General features: G+C 45.8%; 1 protein-coding gene across 1 annotated transcript in view; it reads left to right on the forward strand.

Moving 5' to 3' along the window:
• Positions 1–20,953, forward strand: part of LOC132816568 (solute carrier organic anion transporter family member 2B1-like) — a 99,849-nt gene that overhangs the window by 59,733 nt on the left and 19,163 nt on the right. The window contains exons 9-11 of the mRNA XM_060826335.1: positions 482–646; positions 5,297–5,501; positions 6,726–6,876. Coding sequence (XP_060682318.1) covers positions 482–646; positions 5,297–5,501; positions 6,726–6,876 — 521 coding nt within the window. The remainder of the gene's footprint in view (positions 1–481; positions 647–5,296; positions 5,502–6,725; positions 6,877–20,953) is intronic.

A 20,953-nucleotide genomic window follows, 5' to 3' on the forward strand; every position in this document is an offset into this window, starting at 1 on the left:
CTTAGAGGTAGGGCGACTACCACTGTGTCACAAGAATCCCCTTTCTTGTTTGTATAGATAATTTTTAATCAACTATTCCAGAATCTGCATGGTCTGTCTTCCTGGCTGAAATGCTCCATCCCAGGCAGCATCCTGGTGAATCTCCTCTGCACCCTCTCCATTGCAATCACATCCTTCCTATAGTGCGGGAACCAGAACTGTACACTGTGCTCCACCTGTGGCCTCAGAAACATTATAGACAGCCCCATCATAACCTCCCTACTCTCATACCCAATTCCTTGATTAATAAAGACAAGTATCCCATAGGCCTCTTAACCAGCTCATCTCCCTGTCCTGTTACCTTCAAGGATTTACAGATATGCACACCAACATGCTTCCTAAGGTGGTTATCATTCAACAATCCTCTTGCTTTGTTAATCCTCCCAAAATGTGTCCCCTCATACTTTTGCTGATTGTTCTGTGTATTGTTTTTCTCCCTCAGGTTTTCCGTGTATCTTACTGAGGACTTTGAGGAGCTCAGTTTACCTCCTCGTTGTGTTAGCTCAGGTCTGTATGTCAGCTCTGATGTCCGGATTAACCGTCTTCATTGGCAAATTTCTGGAGCAACAGTTCACTGTGACGGCCTCGTTTGCAAATTTACTGATTGGTGAGAAACTTGAGTAAAACACCGAATCTTGCTGAAGTTCAGTTGCGATCAATCTCTGGTTTTCGGATGTTCCAATGTTGGCAAGGATGGTGCGGTACAAAGGGATGGGCGCAATGCTTTTACAAACACCAGATGGCCTCCACCCCACTGACTCACTCAATCTCATCGTTTATTCAGGAATGGGAAATTAGAACTGCCCTTAATTGTCAAGCAAACCTCCCAAGGATTGAATCAAATTGAGACCAGGATAATTCATTTTATTAAAAAAATCAATTAAGGGACATGGGCATCACTGGCTTGCCTGTCTCCACTTGCCCCGTGAGAAGATAAGGGTGAGCTGCCTTCTTGAACCTGCAGTCCATGTGCTGTAGATTGACCCCCAATGCCCTTGGGGAGGGAATTCCAGGATTTTGACCCAGCGACAGGGAAGGAACGGCAATATATTTCCAGTTCAGGATGGTGAGTGAGTTGCATGGGGTAGTGTTCCCATGCACCTACTGCCCTTGTCCTTCTAGATGGAAATGGTCATGGGTTTGGAAAGTGTCAAAGGATGTTTGGTACACTCTGCTGCTACTAGTGGTGGAGGGAGTGGATGCTTTTGGATGTGGTGCCAATCAACTGGATTACTTTGTCATGGATGGTATCAAGCTTCTTGAGTGTTGCTGGAGCTGCACCAATCCAGGACAAGTGGGGAGTATTCCATCACACTCCTGACTTCTGCCTTGTAGATGGTGGACAGGGCTTTGGGGAGTCAGGAGGTGAGTTACTTGCTACAGGATCCCCAGACTCTGACCTGTTGTAGCCATTGTGGCTGTGTAGTGAATCCAGTCAAGTTTCTGGACAATAGTAACTCCTAGGATGTTGGTAGTGGGGATTCAGTGATGGTAACACCACTGAGTGTCAGGTAGCAGTGCTTAGATTGTCACTTGTTTGGATTTGGTCATAGCCTGGCATTTGAATGGCATGAATGTTCACGTCCAGGAATCTTGCCAACTTGAGGATATCTCTTCCCACAGCCCCCTCGACCATGACCCCACTCCCCATCACCAAACCATCATCTCCCAGACCATACAGAACCTCATCACCGCAGGAGATCTCCCACCCACAGCTTCCAACCTCATAGTCCGGGAACCCCGCACTGCCCAGTTCTACCTCCTTCCCAAGATTCACAAGCCTGACCACCCTTGCCGACCCATTTTCTCAGCATGCTCCTGCCCCACTGAATGCATTTCTACCTACCTCGACGCTGTCCTATTCCCCCCCAGTCCAGGAACTCCCCACATACGTTTGAGACACCACCCATGCCCTTCACCTCCTCCAAGACTTCCGTTTCCCCGACCCCCAAAGCCTCGTCTTCACCATGGATATCCAATCCCTCTACACCTCCATCCGCCATGACCAGGACCTCCAAGCCCTCCATTTCTTCCTCTCCCGACGTCCCCAACAGTACCCTTCCACCGACACTCTCATTTGTTTGGCCAAACTGGTCCTCACCCTTAACAATTTCTCCTTCGAATCCTCTCACTTCCTCCAAACCAAAGGGGTAGCCATGGGCACACGTATAGGCCCCAGCTATGCCTGTCTCTTTGTTGGCTACGTAGAACAGTCGATCTTCCATAATTACACCAGCACCACTCCCCACCTCTTCCTCCGCTACATTGATGACTGCATTGGCGCCACCCCATGCTCTCGTGAGGAGGTTGAGCAATTCATCAACTTCACCAAGACATTCCACTCTGACCTTAAATTTACCCGGACCATCTCTGACACCTCCCTCCCCTTCCTAGACCTCTCCATCTCCATTAATGATGACTGACTTGACACTGACATTTTTTACAAACCCACCGACTGCCACAGCTACCTGGATTACACCTCTTCTCACCCTATCTCTTGCAAAAATGCCATCCCGTATTCCCAATTCCTCCGCCTCCACTGTATCTGCTCCCAGGAGGACCAGTTCCACCACTGAACACATCAGATGGCCTCCTTCTTTAGAGACCGCAATTTCCCTTCCCACGTGATTAAAGATGCCCTCCAACGCATCTCATCCACATCCCGCACCTCCGCCCTCAAACCCCACCCCTCCAACCGTAACAAGGACAGAATGCCCCTGGTGCTCACCTTCCACCCTACCAACCTTCGCATAAACCAAATCACCCGGAGACATTTCCACCATCTCCAAACAGACCTCACCACTAGGGATATATTTCCCTCCCCACCCCTTTCTGCCTTCCGCAAAGACCGTTCCCTCCGTGACTACCTGGTCAGGTCCACGCCCCCGTTCAACCCACCCTCCCGTCCTGGCACCTTCCCCTGCCACCGCAGAAATTGCAAACCTGCACCCACACCTCCTCCCTCACCTCCATCCAAGGCCCTAAAGGAGCCTTTCACATCCATCAAAGTTTTATCTGCTCATCCACCAATGTAATTTATTGTATCTGTTCTCATGATGCGGTCTCCTCTACATTGGGGAGACTGGGCGCCTCTTAGCAGAGTGCTTTAGGGAACATCTCCGGGACACCCACGCCAATCAACCACACCGCCCTGTGGCCCAACATTTCAACTCCCCCTCCCACTCTGCCGAGGACATGGAGGTCCTGGGCCTCCTTCACCGCCGCTCCCTTACTACTAGACGCCTGGAGGAAGAACGCCTCATCTTCCGCCTCGGAACACTTCAACCCCAGGGCATCAATGTGGACTTCAACAGTTTACTCATTTCTCCTTCACCCACCTCACCCTAGTTCCAAACTTCCAGCTCAGCACTGTCCCCATGGCTGTCCTACCTGCCTATCTTCTTCTCCACCTGTCCACTCCACCCTCCTCCCTGACCTATCACCTTCATCCCCTCCCCCACTCACTTATTGTACTCTATGCTACTTTCTCCCCACCCCCACCCTCCTCTCACTTATCTCTCCACCCTTCAGGCTCTCTGCCTTTATTCCTGATGAAGGGCTTTTGCCCGAAACGTCGATTTCCCTGCTCCTTGGATGCTGCCTGAACTGCTGTGCTCTTCCAGCACCACTGATCCAGAATTCACGTCCAGGAATCTCCCAACTCCAGGTGTCAACAGTTTCAATAAGGTGGGGCTTCAAGCCCCAGTCTAGAGATATGAACAATTTTAAAAACATTTTCTATTCATTCATGGGGCATGGATGTCACTGGTTAATCCAGCTACTGCTGTCCCAAGTTGCCCTCGAGAAGGTGATGGTGAGCTGCTTTCTTCAACCACTGTAGTCCATGTACTAGAGGTAGACTTTGGAGTGATTGTTGTAACTGAACATATAGCTAGACAGTTAGGAGTCAATCAAATTGCTGTAGGTCTGGATTATAATCCAGACTGAGTTAACGATAGACTCATAGACATCCATTGCACAGAAAAAGGCCCTTTGGCCTATCATTTTCCAGCCCTGAAGTCACAATTGCACAATAATTAATTCCGAATGGCAAATTCCTTTCCCTAAATGACATTAATGAACCAAGTTGGTTTTCTAACAATCAACAGTGGCTCCACGGTCATCATTAGATTCTTAATTTCAGCTTGATCTTTTGTTGCTTCAATTCAAATTCCAACATCAGTCGCTAAAGGGTTTGAACCCACATCCTCCAATCATTATCTGGGTTAATAGTCCAGTAGTAATACCACTAGGCCATTGCTGCCCCTTTACCTTCAAGCTGACATTGATGGTGCCAGTTCCGGTGGAGTGCTGCTCTGACACGGGTGCCTTGATTTCATGTGAGATATTCGGCAGAAGCATAGAATTAAAATTAGAATTAGAATTAGCTTTATTGTCAAATGTACTCCGATGAGTATAGTGAAAAGTGTATAAGAGGCTTCTTCCGGCACAATCTTAGGTACAAAGGTCCCTAGAGTCAAACAGCATGGAAACAGACCCTTCGGCCCAACTCGTACAAGCAGACCAGGTTTCCAAAACAGAACTAGTCCCAATTGCCAATATTTGGCCAGTATCCCTTCAAACCCTTCCTACTCATATACCCATCCAGATGCCTTTTAAATGTTGTAATTGTACGGGCCTCCACCACTTCCTCTGGCAGCTCATTCCATACATGCACCACCCTCTGTGTGAAAATGTTACCCCTCAGGTCCCTTTTATATCTTTCTCCTCCCACCTTAAACTTATGCCCTCAATTTTTAGACTCCCCACCCCAGGGAAAAGACCTTGTCTGTTCACCCTATCCATGCCCCTCACAATTTTATAAACCTCTGTGAGGTCACCCCTCAGCATCCTACAATCTAGGGAAAACAGTCCCAGCCTGTTCAGCCTCTCCTTATAACTCAAACCCTGCAGTTTTGGTAAGGTTGTAAATTTTTTTATTACACCCTGACCAGTTTAATAACACCCTTCCTGCAGCAGGGTGACTGTTGGCCCCATCTGTCCTGTCATGGGGCAATACGAGATCCCATTCTGTGATGAGCAGAGGCCGTGTGGCTGTGCACAAATCGGCTGCTGTAGTCCCTGTGATTACAGTTTGGACTCAAATTGAGTTCCTACCTCCATCCTGTTTGAGGCTCTCATTTGTAATGCTGGACCCCAATACTAACCTAATGTTTGCATTGGTGCAGTCACTTGACCTGGTGTCAATCAGTTTTGGTTCTTCCATTTTTAACTCTTCCATTTCCTCTGTTTCAAGGAAGCATCCATGTCCCTGGAGCAGTTCTCGGAATCCTAATAGGTGGGGCCATCATGAGGAGGTTCCAATTGAGTCTCAGGGGCTCAGCCATCATGTGCTTTGCCGCCATCTTTGCCTCTATCTGTGCGACTACGCCACTCTTGTTCCTCGGCTGTTCAACGCAGGTAGTTGCTGGAATAAACGACAACCAGGGTACCTTGAATAGGTAAATGCACACTCCACACTGAGATATTCCTAAAGGTGACCCTGAATGTTTTGCTGACTAATGCCTGTCTCTGTTGTTATTGGCACAGTGAAAATGAGGAGTGTTTTTTTAAAATTTTGGTCTTTCACTGGACATAGGTTTCGCTGGCAAGGTGACTCAAACTGTGCTGCTGGCTCAGCCGTTTTGGGAACTTCCCAGAATTTCGGCCCAGTGACAGCATCATTGTTCAGGGTTGGAAAGTTGCTAGGTGTAGCAGTTCCATTGATATAGAAGGAGGATTGAAAGAAGGCTTTCAAAAAACATGAGGGGCCTGGATGGAGCTGATGGGAAGAAGCCTATACCCAATGGTGCAAGGATCAAGAGCCAGGGGGCACTAATTGAAGGTGATTGGCCAAAGAAGCAATGGGGACATGAGAAGGAACCATTTCAAGGAGTGACTTGCTCGGGTCTGGAATGTGGGAATCGATAAAGCATAGAGCTGGCTAAAGCGACAAAGGAGCAGAACAGTCGATGTTTCAGGTTGGGACCATTCATCTTGATGAAGGGTCCTGACCTGAAATGTCAACTCTCTTGCTCCTCTGATGCTGCCTGACCTGCTGCGCTTTATCCAGCTCCACACTTTATTGACTCTGGTTTTCCAGCATCTGCAGTCCTCACATCTCTGGGTCTGGAGTGTACGGTCTGAGAGTGTGAGGGAGGCAGGTTCAATTGAAGGGTTAGGGATTGGGATGTAATGTCTGAGAGTGCGGGGAGAGGCAGGCTCACTTGAGGTGTTAGGGTCTGGAGTGTACTATCTGAGAGTATGGGGGAGGCAGATTTACTCGAGGTGTTAGGGTCTGGAGTGTACTGTCTGCGAGTGTGGGGGAGGGGCAGGTTCACTCAAGGGGTTAGGGTCTGGAATGTACTGTCTGAGAGTGTGGGGGAGGCAGGTTGAAGCACTGACAAAGGAATTGGATTATTAGCTGAAAAAGAAGAAGATATGAGCTCATGGGGGAGTATAAGATAACGTTCTCTTTTGGAGAGCCAGCTTTGACAGGTCAGCCTGAATGCCCTCCTTCTATGCTGTTGCCATCCAGTAAATCCACCGATTGATTCTGTATCGAAGTCAATGCCTTTCCTGACCCTGGGACAGTTGGCAAAAATGTGTTCCCTTCACAAAAATATTGAGATCCAGGGGAATTGGAGTTACATTGTCTTAAAACTTCTTCTGTCATCACTGTCCAGGACATCCGGCTTGGAACTGAGCTGTAATCGAGGGTGCTCCTGTAAGGATCAGGCCTACAATCCAGTTTGTACAACAGATGGCGTCGAATTTGTGTCTCCGTGCCACGCGGGCTGCATGTCTGCCTCCTTCGAAACTGATGGAAAAGTTATGGTAAGTTTGGTTGAGATGGTTCTGAGCTCTGATGCCTGAGCTCTGATGCTGTAATTGATGGCGAGTTGACCCTGTGGCTCAGTGGCAGTGCACTTATCTAAAGGTTGGGGGTTTGAATCTCACTCCAGAGATGTTAGCACATATTCTAGTCTGCTCAGCACATATACATAAAAAGATAGCTAATAGGCCATTCAGCCCTTTGATCTACTGACCATTCATTATTATCATCCAAGTCAATAGCCTGTTCCTGATTTTCCGCCATTTTAGCCTATGAACTATATCTAACTCCTTCTTGAAAACATTCAATGCTTTAGCGTCAAATGCTTTCTGTGGTAAAGAATTCCACAGGCTCTCCACTTTCTGGGTGAAAATATTTTTCCTCATCTCAGTCCTAAATGGTTTACCCTGTATCCTTAGACTGTGACCCTCTGGTTTTCTGATGACTCCCCAGCCAACGTTAACATCCTTCCTGTGTCTACCCTGTCTAGTCCTGTTAGAATTTTATATAGTTCTACATGATCCCCCTCATTCTTTTGAACTACGGCGAATGGAATCCTCTCATGTGTCGGTCCTGCCATCCCAGGAACTAATTTGGTGAACATTTTACTGCCTCCCTCCATTGCCAGAACATCTTTCTTCAGAAAAGGAGACCAAAACTGCACCTAATATTCCAGATGTGATCTCACCAAGGCACTGTGCAACTGCAGCAGCACATCCCTGCTCCTGTACACGAATCCTCTCACTCTGAAGGCCAACATACCATTTACCTTCTTCACCGCCTGCTGTACCTGCAATGTCTACTTTCAGTGGCTGGTGCACAAGGACACCCAGGTCTTGTTGTACGTTTCTTGTTGTACACATTATTCAGATAATAATTCTCCTTCATGTAACACTGTATTCTACACTCTGTTCTGTTATCCTGATGTACTTTGTATGGTCTGGCTGTAGAGCACACAAAACAACATTTTTCGCTGTATCTCAGTACACGTGGCAACATTAAATCAAATCAAATCAAATTGGATAATCTGATATTTATCCAAATTATGCTGCATCTACCATGCATTTGCCAAGTTACCCAGACTCTAAATCACACTGAAACATGTCTACATCCTGCTCATGCCTCATCTTCCCACCCAACTTTGTGTTGTCTGCAGATTTGGAGATTTCACATTTAGTTCCTTCATCCAAATCATTATTAATATGTATTGTGAATAGCTGAGGTACTGTGAAGAGCTAGTTCTGATCCCTGTGGTACTAGTCACTGCCTGCCATTTGGAAAATAATCTCTTTATTTCTATTCTCTGTTTCTATCTGCCAATGAAGCTAGAGCAGGCCATTTGGCTCCTTATGCCTGCTGTACCATTCAATGTGATCATAGAGTCATAGTGATGTACAATATGGAAACAGACCCTTCGGTCCAACCTGTCCATGCCGACCAGATATCCCAACCCATTCCCGGCCAGCACCCGGCCCATATCCCTCCAAACCCTTCCTATTCATATACCCATCCAATTGCCTCTGGCAGCTCATTCCATACACGCACCACCCTCTGCATGAAAACGTTGGCCCTTAAATCCCTTTTATATCTTCCCCCTCTCACCTTAAACCTATGCCCTCTAGTTCTGGACTCCCCCACCCCAGGGAAAAGACTTTGTCTATTTATTCTATCCATGCCCCTCATAATTTTGTAAACCTCTATAAGGTCACCCCCCCAGCCTCTGACGCTCCAGGGAAAACAGCCCTAGCCTGTTCAGCCTCTCCCTGTAGCTCAAATCCTCCAACCCTGGCAACATCCTTGTAAATCTTTTCTGAACCCTTTCAAGTTTCACAACATCTTTCCAATAGGAAGGAGATCAGAATTGCACACCTCAATACCAGAAACTTGGCTGTTCTTGCTACGTTCCCCTGAGAATCCATCACCCCATACATTTTCCAAAAACAGCATACTTGTTTGAAATGGGTATAGGCACAGAAGGCTCCTGCACTAGCTGCCTACCTCTCTTACCCTTCCTGGAGTTAACCCATCTATGTGACTATATCTGAGACTTTCACCCCTTCCGATAACTGCCATCCATCACACACTGTTGCTGTTGCAAATTACTCATTGCTTCTAACTGTCTGTCCAACCGATCCATTTGATCTGATAAAATTCGCAACTAACAGCATTTATGGTAGATATAGTCTGCAGTAACGCTTAAACTCCCTTTAAACTCCCACATCTGACAAGAAGCGCATATCACTCTACTAAAGGCCATTTTTGCTCCTTCACAATCTACAGACCCAGTAAATAACATCATCTTATTCCTCTACAAAACACTGCCCCAGGTTAAATTAATAGTTGTGTCTTATATTTTAAATTTAATCAAGAGACATATCTCAAAAAAAACATATAATCAAGAAAGAATCCACTCTACTCACTACTGCAGACTTTCTGTAGGTCCTACTTAAAACAATATATTTATCTGCTTCTGTGCTGTGAACTTCACCCAAATTGACTGATTAGATTGTGGCCTGAGCTCCACTTTCCTGTCTGACCCCTTTGATTCCCTCATTTATCAAGAATTTATTGACCTCAAAAGCAAAGTGCTGCAAAATCTGAAAAGAAAAGAAATTGCTGGAGAAACTCAGCAGGTCTGGCAGCTTCTGTGGAGAGAGAAACAGTGTTAATGTTTCAGGCCCAGAAACAGCTGAGTTTCTCCAGCAATTTCTGTTCTGGTTTCATCCATCCACCTCAGCATTACAAATATTTAATGCCTCCATTTCTGTCTGAGATCGAGAATCCTACAGACTCATAAGCCCCATCTCAAGAGCGATTTGAGATGAGCAATAAATAGGCCATTTTTGGAATGCTGCATCAATTCAGTCTCCTAAACTTGAAAGGTTTCAGAAAAGACTCACAAGGATGTTGCCAGGGTTGGGGAGGTTTGAGCTATAGGGAGTAGCTGAATAAGCTGGGGTTATTTTCCCTTGCATATCAGAGGCTGAGGGGTGACCTTGTAGAGGGTTATAAAATCATCCGGGGTATAGATAGGCTGAATAGCCAAGATCAGTGGGCGGCACGGTGGCACAGTGGTTAGCACTGCTGCCTCACAGCACCTGTAGACCCGGGTTCAATTCCCGACTCAGGTGACTGACTGTGTGGAGTTTGCACGTTCTCCCCGTGTCTGCGTGGGTTTCCTCCGGGTGCTCTGGTTTCCTCCCACAGTCCAAAGATGTGCAGGTCAGGTGAATTGGCCAAGCTAAATTGCCCGTAGTGTTAGGTAAGGGGTAAATGTAGGGGTATGGGCGGGTTGCGCTTCGGCGGGTCGGTGTGGACTTGTTGGGCCGAAGGGCCTGTTTCCACACTGTAAGTCTAATCTAAAAAAAAAATCTAATCTTTTTTCATGGGGTAGGGGAATCCAAAACTAAAGGGTATAGGTATAAGGTGAGAGATGGAAGATATTAAAGGGATCTAAAGGGCAAATGTTTCATGCAGAAGGTGGTGTATGTTTGGAATGAGCTGCTAGAAGAAGTGGTGAAGGCTGAGACAACATTTAAAACCTATGTGGATGGGTATACGAATGGGAAGGTTTAGAGAGATATGGACCAAATGCTGGCAAATGGGACTAGATTAATTTAGGATATCTGGTTGGCAAGGATGATTTGGACTGAAGGGCCTGTTTCTGTGTTGTACAACTCTATGACTAAGTCACTAACTATTGACCTAACCAACAATGCCCATTTCTTGTGACTAAATAAAGGAAGGTTTGAATTTTTTCTCTCTCCACAGATGCTGCCAGACCTGCTGAGTTTTTTCTAGCGTTTTCTGTTTTCATCCCCTAGCCTCCCACATGGGGAAACATATTCTCACAAGGGCTTTGCCCAAAACGTCAATTTTGCTGCTCCTCAGATGCTGCCTGACCTGCTGTGCTTTTTCAGCACCATTCTAATCTATTCTCAACATCTACCCTGTCAAACCCCCTCAAGAGTCACTCTTAGTATCTTTGATCCAGACCCATCCTACGTCACTCTTCTTTATTACAAAATCTCTGCCATCACTTTGTGGGTGGCACGGTGGCACAGTGGTTAGCACTGCTGTCTCACAGCGCCTGAGACCTGGGTTCAATTCCCGATTCAGGCGACTGACTGTGTGGAGTTTGCACGTTCTCCCCGTGTCTGCGTGGGTTTCCTCCGGGTGCTCCGGTTTCCTCCCACAGTTCAAAGATGTGTAGGTCAGGTGAATTGGCCATGCTAAATTGCCCGCAGTGTTAGGTAAGGGGTAAATGTAGGGGTATGGGTGGGTTGCGCTTTGGTGGGTCGGTGTGGACTTATTGGGCCGAAGGGCCTGTTTCCACACTGTAAGTAATCTAATCTTATGAACTTTCCTGAAACTACTTGTTTCCTTAAATAAGGACATCAATGGTGCTCCCAAAATAGTCTCAGGAAAGTTGTGTAGTTTTGAGGAGGGGGTCTGCTCTGTTGGAGGTGTATATTTTTTTTGAATGTGATATTAAACCATTATGGAATTTGGAAAGATTACAGGATAGGATTAGAAGAAAAGCAGGGGAGTTCTCCCCAATATTTATTCCTTCGCTAGCGTGACAGGTCATTGGTGTGTTGCTCTTCGTGGGAGCTTGCTGTATATATATTGACTTCCTCATTTCCTACAATTGTATTTGAAATAATTATTGAATGGCTGGATTGTGCTTTGGGGCACCTAAAGATTGTGAAAGATGTCTCAGAAAACAGGTTCTGTCTTCTTCTGTAGTTGCGAAGGTGTAACATGTTAATGCTTCAGTGACTGGAGCTGCATAGAATTGTCAGCCCAGATTATCAGTTCAAATCTCAAAGTGACGCTCACTATTACCATATTTGTTATTCACTCTTGAGACATGGGTGTCCCTGGCTAGGCCCAGCATTTATTGACTGTTCTGGTTGCCCCTTGAGAAGGTGAGGGTAAGTTGCCTCCCTGAACCACTGCAGCTCATGTGCTGTAGGTAGACCCACAATGCCCTCAGGGAGGGAATTCCAGGATTTTGACCCAGCAACACGGAAGGAACGGTGGTATATTTCCAAGTCAGGATACTGAGTGGTTTGGAGGGAACTTGCACGTGGTGGTTTTTCCATATATCTGCTGCCCTTGTCATTCAAGATGGAACTGGTGGTGGGTTTAGAAGGTGCTGTCTGGGGATCTTTGGTAAATTTCTTCAGTGCATTTTGTAGATAGTCCACATGACTGCTACTGAGCATTGGTGGTGAAGGAATGGGACTACTGGATGTAGTGCCAATCAAGCGGCTACTTTGTCTTGGATAGTGTCAAACTTCTCAAGTGATGTTGGAGCTGCACTCAATGCAGGCAAGTGGTGAGTATTCCATCACACTTCTGACTTGTGCCTTGTGGAAAGACTTCAGGGAGTTAGGTTGTGAGTTACTTGCTGTAGGATTCCTAGCCTCCGACCTGTTCTTGTAGCCAGTGTGTTTATGTAGTGAGTCCAGTTAAATTTCTAGTCAATGGCAGCACCCAGAAATTTGACAGTGGGGGATTCAGTGATGGTAACACCATTGAATCTCAAGGGGTGGTTAGATTGTCTCTTAATCTGGCTGCTTTGTTCTGGATGATGTTGTGCTTCTTGAATGCTGTTGGAATTGCACACATCCAGGGAATTTGAGTCAGGTATGACAATGCCATCCAGTCAGTAATGGATAATAGTAATCGATTGGCTGTGATGCAATTCGCAAAGCTTTGACAATATGAAAGTATAAATGCAATCATTTTAAAACAACACATGAAGATAAGCAAAGGCATCCATGCTTGGAGTTTGCGGAACCTCAACAAAGTGGACAAATGAGTAACTGACAAGTGCATGATTTTTGCTTTATTTGGGAGATTGGTTTCCTGTTTTCATTCCCTCGCTTAGAGCTTCACCATTTTTCTGTCCTCCCACTTGTTGCTTGATCAATGTCCGTTGAGATTGCCATGTTCGGCAGCTCAGCTGTCACAGTCTCTCACAATTAAAGTGAGACCATTTTCAGAACCAAGTGCAAAATGGGGAAAGCAGAGTTTTATCAACACTGTCTGGAAAATAATCAAAAGCAGTAACCCCCTTTAGATGCTTGAAACTTTTGGTGACCTCTGACCTGCAAGCATGGGGGAGGGTACCTATGATTGTTGAGGGACAACCAGAGTAGAAGAGATTTGTCACAATGATGTCAGGGCTGGTATAGGGGAGAGGGTGAGGGACTTATCACAGTAGATAGGATAGGAAAGGGACTTGTGATAGTGAAGTTCCATGAGAGTGCATCTTCCAAACCCACCTCCATGTAGAAGGACAAGGGCAGCAGTTACACAGGAACACAACCCCCTGCAATTTCCCCTCCAAGCCACACACCATCCTTGGAAATATATAGCCAAGCCATCACTGCGGCTGGGTCAAAATTCTGAAATTCCTTCCCCAGGGCATTTTGGGTCTACCTACAGCACATGGACTGCAGCAGTTCAAGAAGGCAGCTCACCCCCACCTTCTCAAGGGCAACTAGGGATGGGCAATAATGCTGGCCCAGCCAGCAATGCCAACATCCCAAGAGTGAAAAAATAATAGTAGTCTTGTAAAATGGTAGCTAGTTTGATGTACCTTGCCCATGAACTGCAGTGAACCAATCTGCTATGAGCTAAAATGAACAGTGACTCTCCAAAATGTGGAAATATATAAACATAGAATACAATAGGCCACTCAGCCCCTCAAGTTTGCTCCACCATTCAATATGATCAACAAGCTCACTTTCCTAATTCCACCCTCCCCCTGTATCCCTTGATCCCTTTAGCCACAAGAACTTTATCTAATCCCTTCTTAAAAACATTCAATGTTTCACTCTCAATTACATCCTGTGGCAGAGAATTCCCCAGGCTTCCCACTCTCTGAGTGAAGACATTTCTCCTCATCTCAGTCCTAAACGTTTACCCCTTATCCTTGAACTATGATCCCGGTCAGGATGTCCCCACCATCGGAAATATCCTTCCTCTATCTAACCTGTCTAGTCCTGTCAGAATTTTATAGATTTCCATGGGACCCCACCTCATTTTTCTAAACGTCAATGAATACAATCCTAACCGATTCAACCTCTCCTCAGACATCAGTCCTGCCACCAGGAATCAGTCTGGTAAACCTTCGTTGCACTCCCTCTATCGCCAAAACATGCTTCCTCCGACAACGAGACCAAACTGCACTCATTACTTCAGGTGTGGTCTCACCAATGTCCTCTATAATTGCAGTCAATTGAAGAGATTCCCCATCACCTATCCCCATTTACTGCCATTGCAATCAATCCTCAAAAGCCATTCTTGCTGTTTTCCCTGGCTCAGTAATTCAGGGCCAGTGCTCCAGAATATTCTCTGAATCTGTGCTGGGGTTACATATTTCATTGACAGTTTATCACTGAAATGAAAAACAACACATGTTCGGAGATAATAAAACTTGAGAGAGCCAAAAGATGCGGCAATCATCATTTGATCAGGGTTGAAAGCTGCCCAAAAAAATCCAATTTAAATATCGTATGCAACTAATTTAGCAAATTAACTGCAAATAAGTCATAGATTTTGAAATGTGCACTTCCAAACCATGAAACATTTCTAGTCCAGTGGCATTATCACTGTGTATTGTCCTGAAATTATTGACAAAGATAGTGATCAGGAGGTACACTATCAATGATGAGAGTACTGTCCCTTACCAAATTGGTGTGGTGGTATTCAAATGTCAAACCACATTTGGAGTATTGTGCGCAGTATTGGCCCATTTCTCAGGAAGGATGTATTGACCCTGGAGTATGTTCAGAGAATGATTCCAGGAACGAAAAGCTTAACATATGGGGAACAGTTGAGGATCCTGGGTCTATACTCGATAGAGTTTAGAAGGATGAGGGGGCATCTCCTTGAAACTTAAAGGATACTGAATGGCCTGGACAGAGTAGATGTTGGGAAGGTATTCCATTGGTAGGAGAGTCTCGGACCTGAGGGCACAGCCTTAGAGTAAAGGGAAGACCTTTTAGAATGGAGATAAGGAGAAACTTCTTCAGCCAGAGAGTGGGGAATCTGTGGAACTCACTGCCACAAAAAGCTGTGGAGGCCGGATCATTGTGGATATTTAAGACAGAGATAGATAAGTTCTTGAGAATCAAGGGGATTAATGGTTACAAGGAGAAAGCAGGAGAATGGGCTTGAGAAATTCATCAGCCATGATTGATTGCTGGAGCAGACTCGATGGGCTGAATGGCCTAATTTCTGCTCCTATGTCTTATGGTCTAATGTCACAGGAACAGGGTTAATGTCATGGGAACAGGGTCAGCACCAAAGCAGCTGAGGGGATTTGAATTCCGCATAAATAAATCTGGAATTGAAAGCTCCTCTCAGGATTGGTGACCATGCCATCTGTTGTACAAACCCATCTGGCTAATGCCCTTTTCAAAATCACACAATTGCCAATGCACAAAGGGAGGCCATTCAGCCCATCATGCCTGCATTGGTTCTGTTACCCAGTGCCATTTTCCTGCCTTTCTCCCCATATCCCTTGCACACTACTTCTATCTAAATAACCATCCAGCGCCCCTATTGAATGCCTCAGTTGAACCTGCCTCCCCCACATTTCCAGGCAGCACATTCCAGACCCTAACTACTCGCTGAGCAAAAATGTTTTTTCTCACCTCACCTTTGCTTGTTTTGCAAATTAATTTAAATATATACCATCTCATTCTTGATCCTTTTACAAGTGGGAAAAACTTCTCCCTATCTACTCTCACTCATGAGTTTGAAAACCTCTACCAAATCTCTCCCAACCATTTTCTCTCCCAGGAGGACACTCCTGACTTCTTCAATCTCTCCTCAGCACTGAGATTTTTCATTCCTGGAACTGTACCCGAGGGAAGGGAATCTTCAGTCCCTTCCCTGGTCTTGCCTGCACCTTCCTCGGATGGTGATGGCTAGCACGAGGGGACATAGCTTTAAATTGAGGGGTGATAGAAAGAGGACAGATGTCAGAGATAGTTTCTTTACTCAGAGTGTAGTTGGGGTGTAGAACGCCCTGCCTGCAACAGTAGTAGACTCGCCAAATTTCAGGGCATTTAAATGGTCATTGGATAGACATTGGGATGAAAATGGAATATTGTAGGTTAGATGTGTTGCTGGAAAAGCCCTTTTCCAGCAACACATTTTTCACCTCTGATCTCCAGCATCTGCAGTCCTCACTTTCTCCTAGTGTAGGTTAGATAGTCAGATTGGTTCCACAGGTTGGCGCAACATCGAAGACTGAAGGGCCTATACTGTGCTGTAATGTGCTATGTTCAAAGCCAGACCCACAGAAACATGATTGACCCTTAATCACCCTCTGAAATAGCTCAGCAAGCCTGTCTATTCAAGAGCAATTAAGACGGGCGACAGATTCTGGCTTTGCCATTGGTAATGGGGTGGCACAGTGGCTCAGTGGTTAACACTACTGCCTCAAAGTGCCAGGGACCTGGGTTTAGTTCCATCCTCGAGTGACTGTATGGAGTATGCACATCCTCACGTGTCTGCATGGGTTTCCTTCCACAGTCCAAAGATGTGCAGATAGGTGGGTTGGCCATGCTAAATTGCCCATAGTGTCCAGCGATGTGCAGACTAGGTGGGTTAGCCATAGGAAATGCTCAGTTATGGGGATAGAGTAATGGGGTGGGTCTGCATGATATATTATTCGGAGGGTTAGTGTGGACTTAATGGGCTGAATGGCCAGCTTTCATACTGTAGGGATTCTATGATAATCACATCCCGTGTAAGTGCCTCTTTTTAATTACTAGTTTCTAGAAGAGAAGCAGTATAATGGGTTAACATACCTGCATACCTTCTGTGTTGTAACACAGTGTGGGTGGACTGGTTTAGCTATCCCACACACCTTTCCTTTGCATAGTTTCACCAAACCTGTCAGATCTTGCACAGTTTGATTATAGAGAGGCCCAGCAACAGCAAACACAAAATATAATAATCATCTGAGTCAACTTATTATAACAGAAAATATCCCTGGCCAGTGCTGAGTTCGCAACTGGTAGATTCAATGCTGATAAAGGGCTGAGGGGTGACCTTAAAACTTTTTCATACAGAGGGTGGTACGTGTAAGGAATGAGCTGCCAGAGGAAGTGATGGAGGCTGGTACAATTGCAGCATTTAAGAGGCATTTGGATGGGTATATGAAAAGGAAGGGTTTGAAGGGATATGGGCCGGGTGCTGGCAGGTGGGATGAGATTGGGTTGGGATATCTGGTCGGCATGGACGTGTTAGACCGAAGGGTCTATTTCCATGCTGTACATCTCTATGACTCTATGACATAAAGATTTGCATTTCTGTAGCACCTTTCAAAACTTCAGCTGTTCCAAAATCCTTTACAGCCAGTGAAGTATTTTTGAAATGTGGTCACTATGGTAACATAGGAAACACAGCAATCAATTGGTGGACAGAAAGCTCCCACTTACGGTAATGTGGTCTTACCAGATAATCTCTTTTGTTCTTTACATTAACTAAGAATCAAGAATAGAAGCCCTATAGTGTAGAAGCAGGCCATTCAGTTCACACTGACCCTCCAAAAAGCACCCCACCCAGGCCCAAACCGTATCCCTGCAACCTTGCATTTCCCATAGCTAACCCACTTAGCCTGCACATATTTGGACAGTGGAAGGAATCCAGAGCACCCAAACACAGGCAAACTCCACATAGACAGTCGTCCGAGGATGGGATCGAAGTCAGGTTCCTGGCGCTGTGAGGCAGCAGTCTTAACCACTGAGTCACCATGCCATCCAAGGAATAAATGAATATAAGCAGGGCCACCAGGGAAACCCCATGGGACCTTCTTTGCTGTACTGCAGTGGGATCTTAGACAATTACCTTAGAGGTGGATGTGGACTTTGCCTAATGTTTCATCTGAAGGCCAGCATTTCTGACCATGCGACACTCCCTCAGTACAGTGCTTGGGGGTGCCAGTGGAACATCAATCAGAGCAGATGGAGCAGATAATTCCAGCTGAGTCAGCCACTGTTTAAGAAGAACCTTGTAGGCTGTAACGAGCAGCACAGTGTCTCAGTGGTTAGCACTGCTGCCTCACAGCAGCAGGGACCCAGATTCACTCCCCGCCTTGGATGACTGCCTGTGTGGCGTTTGCATATTGTCCCTGTGTCTGCATGGTTTCCTCCCACTGTCCAATGATCTACAGGTCAGGTTAATTGGCTATGCTGAATTGCCCGTACTGTTCAGGGAGATGTAGGTTGGGTGAATTAGTCAGGGGGAAATGTGCAGTAGTAGGATAGGGGAATGGGTCTGGGTGGGTTACTCTTCAGAGGGTTGGTGTGGGCTTGTTGGGCCATGTGGTCTGTTTCCACACTATGGGGATTCTATTCTATGAGGGTGGATTACAAATGCTGAACTTGCCAGTGAAAGAAAAGAAAACCTTATATTTATGTAGCGTTTTCATATGGCCATCGAAAGTCTCAAAGTCCTTTACGGTTCCTAGTTTTTGGATAAGGGAAGGCAAAGCTGAGGAGGAACTACTTCTCTCAAAGGGTCATGAGTCTATGGAATTCACTGCTGCAGAGTGCGGTGGATGCTGAGACACTGAGTAAATTTAAGGAGGAAATAGATTTCTACTTAGTATTGGGTTAAAGGGTTATGAAGTTAAGACTGAGAAGAGAGCAGCTGTGATCATATTGAATGGCAGAGCAGGATCGAGGGGCTGAATGGCCTACTCCTGCTTCTAATTGTTTGTACTTACAGCAGTGGCGTATTGTTTTTAATTCATTCACTGGAAGAGGGCATCCCTGGCTAAGCCAGCATTTATTGCCCATCCCTAATTGCCCAGAGGGCAGTTGAGTCATCCGAATTGCTGTGGGTCTAGAGTCGCATGTAGGCCAGATTATGCAAAGATGGTGGTTTCCCCCCTTAAAGAACATTAGTGAACAAGATGGGCTTTTAACCACTATCAACTCATCATTAGACTTTTAAATTAAATTCAAATTCCACTATCTGCCATGGTGGGACTTGAACTCAGGTTCCCAGATCATTACTTGTATCACTGAATTAACAGTTCAGTAGTAATACCACTACACTATTGCCTTGTGTAGTCACTGTTATAACCCAGGAAACAAGGCTGCTAATTTGTCCCACAAATACCAATGTAGTAATAACTCGATGATTTTATCCTAAATATTGATTGAAGGGTCAATATTGGCTGGAGCACAGGGGATAAGTCTCCTGATTTTGTTCGAATGGTGCAACAACATCTTAAAATCCAGCTAAGCAGAGAGATGTGGCCTTGTTTTAATATCACATCCAAAACCTTCGGTCAGCTTTGATCTCTGTGCTCAAATTCTGGAGTGGGACTTGATGGAAAAGATGTTGGTGCTGTGGTAATGCCACTGGGTGGTAATCAGGAACCCCAGGTGAATGGTATAATGATTATGGGGCAAGATGACAATGTCACTGGTCTAGTAATGCAGAGACATAGATTAATGTTAAAACATAGAACATTGAAAAATACAGCGCAGTACAGGCCCTTCGGCCCTCGATGTTGCGCCGATCCAAGCCCACCTAACCAACACTAGCCCACTATCCTCCATATGCCTATCCAATGCCCGTTTAAATGCCCATAAAGAGGGAGAGTCCACCACTGCTACTGGCAGGGCATTCCATGAACTCACGACTCGCTGAGTAAAGAATCTCCCCCTAACATCTGTCCTATCTAAACCCCTAATTATCTTATACACCTCAATCAAGTCAACCCTAAACCTTCTTTTCTCCAATGAAAACAGCCCCAAGTGCCTCAGCCTTTCCTCATACGATCTTCCTACCATGCCAGGCAACATCCTGGTAAACCTCCTCTGCACCCATTCCAGTGCCTCCACATCCTTCCTATAGTATGGCGACCAAAACTGCACACAATAATGTTGTAAGAACTAAGCTTCAGATCCCACCAGGAAGGTGTTGAAGACCAGGAGACATAATTTCAAAACAAGGCATACAAAGGAAATAGGAATGGAAGGAGGCCATTTGGCCCCTCAAGCCTGACCCACCGCTCAATAGGATGATGGTAGATCCAACATTCATGACCACTTTCCTGCATTAACATTTGATTCCACGACAGACCAAGAATCTATCTGACTCAGCCTTAAATATACAAAAGGACTCTGTCCCCACAGCTCTCTGTAACAAAGAGTTCCAAAGATTCTCACTCTCTTAGAGAAGAAATTCCCCTTCATCTTAGACTGAAATGACAGGATGTTTCCCTCATGGGAGAGTTGAGGACCAGCAGGTATAGTCTCAGAGTAAAGGCGAATTAGATTAAGACAGAGATGCAGAGGAATTTCTTCTCTCAAAGGATTGTGAATCTGAGCAATTCTTTACTGCAGAGGGCTGTCGAGGCTGGATCACTTAGACTGATTCAGACACGTTTTTAATCAGGTAGGGAATGAAGGGCTAAGGGGAAAAGTGGAGTTGAGGATTATCAGACCAGCCATGATCTCTTTGAATGGCAGAGCAGACTTGATGGGCCAAATGGCCTACTTATGCTCCTATGCCTTGTGGTCTTATGGCAGATGATGACATTTCAATTCAATGAAAAGCTGGAGTAAAAAGCTAATCTAACGGTGACCACTGCCAATTGGTGTAAAACCCAGGCCTTTTATGGAAAGAAATCTGCCATCCTTACCTGATTTGGCCCCCCGCACCCCCAGATCCCCAGCAACGAGGTTGATGCTTAACTGCCCTATGGGTAATTAGGGATACACAATCAATTGTGGCCTAGGCAATGATGCCCACATTTAATTAGATTAGATTAGATTAGATGAGATTACTTACAGTGTGGAAACAGGCCCTTCGGCCCAACAAGTCCACACCGACCCGCCAAAGCGCAACCCACCCATACCCCTACCCCTACATTTACCCCTTACCTAACACTACGGGCAATTTAGCATGGCCAATTCACCTGACCCACACATCTTTGGACTGTGGGAGGAAACCGGAGCACCCGCATTTCTGTGAACGAATAAAATAACCCAAAGCCTTGTGATTCAGAGTGAGAATGTTACCCTCTGA

This window comes from Hemiscyllium ocellatum, chromosome 6 (assembly GCF_020745735.1).
Source record: "Hemiscyllium ocellatum isolate sHemOce1 chromosome 6, sHemOce1.pat.X.cur, whole genome shotgun sequence".
NCBI classification, from domain to species: Eukaryota; Metazoa; Chordata; class Chondrichthyes; order Orectolobiformes; family Hemiscylliidae; genus Hemiscyllium; species Hemiscyllium ocellatum.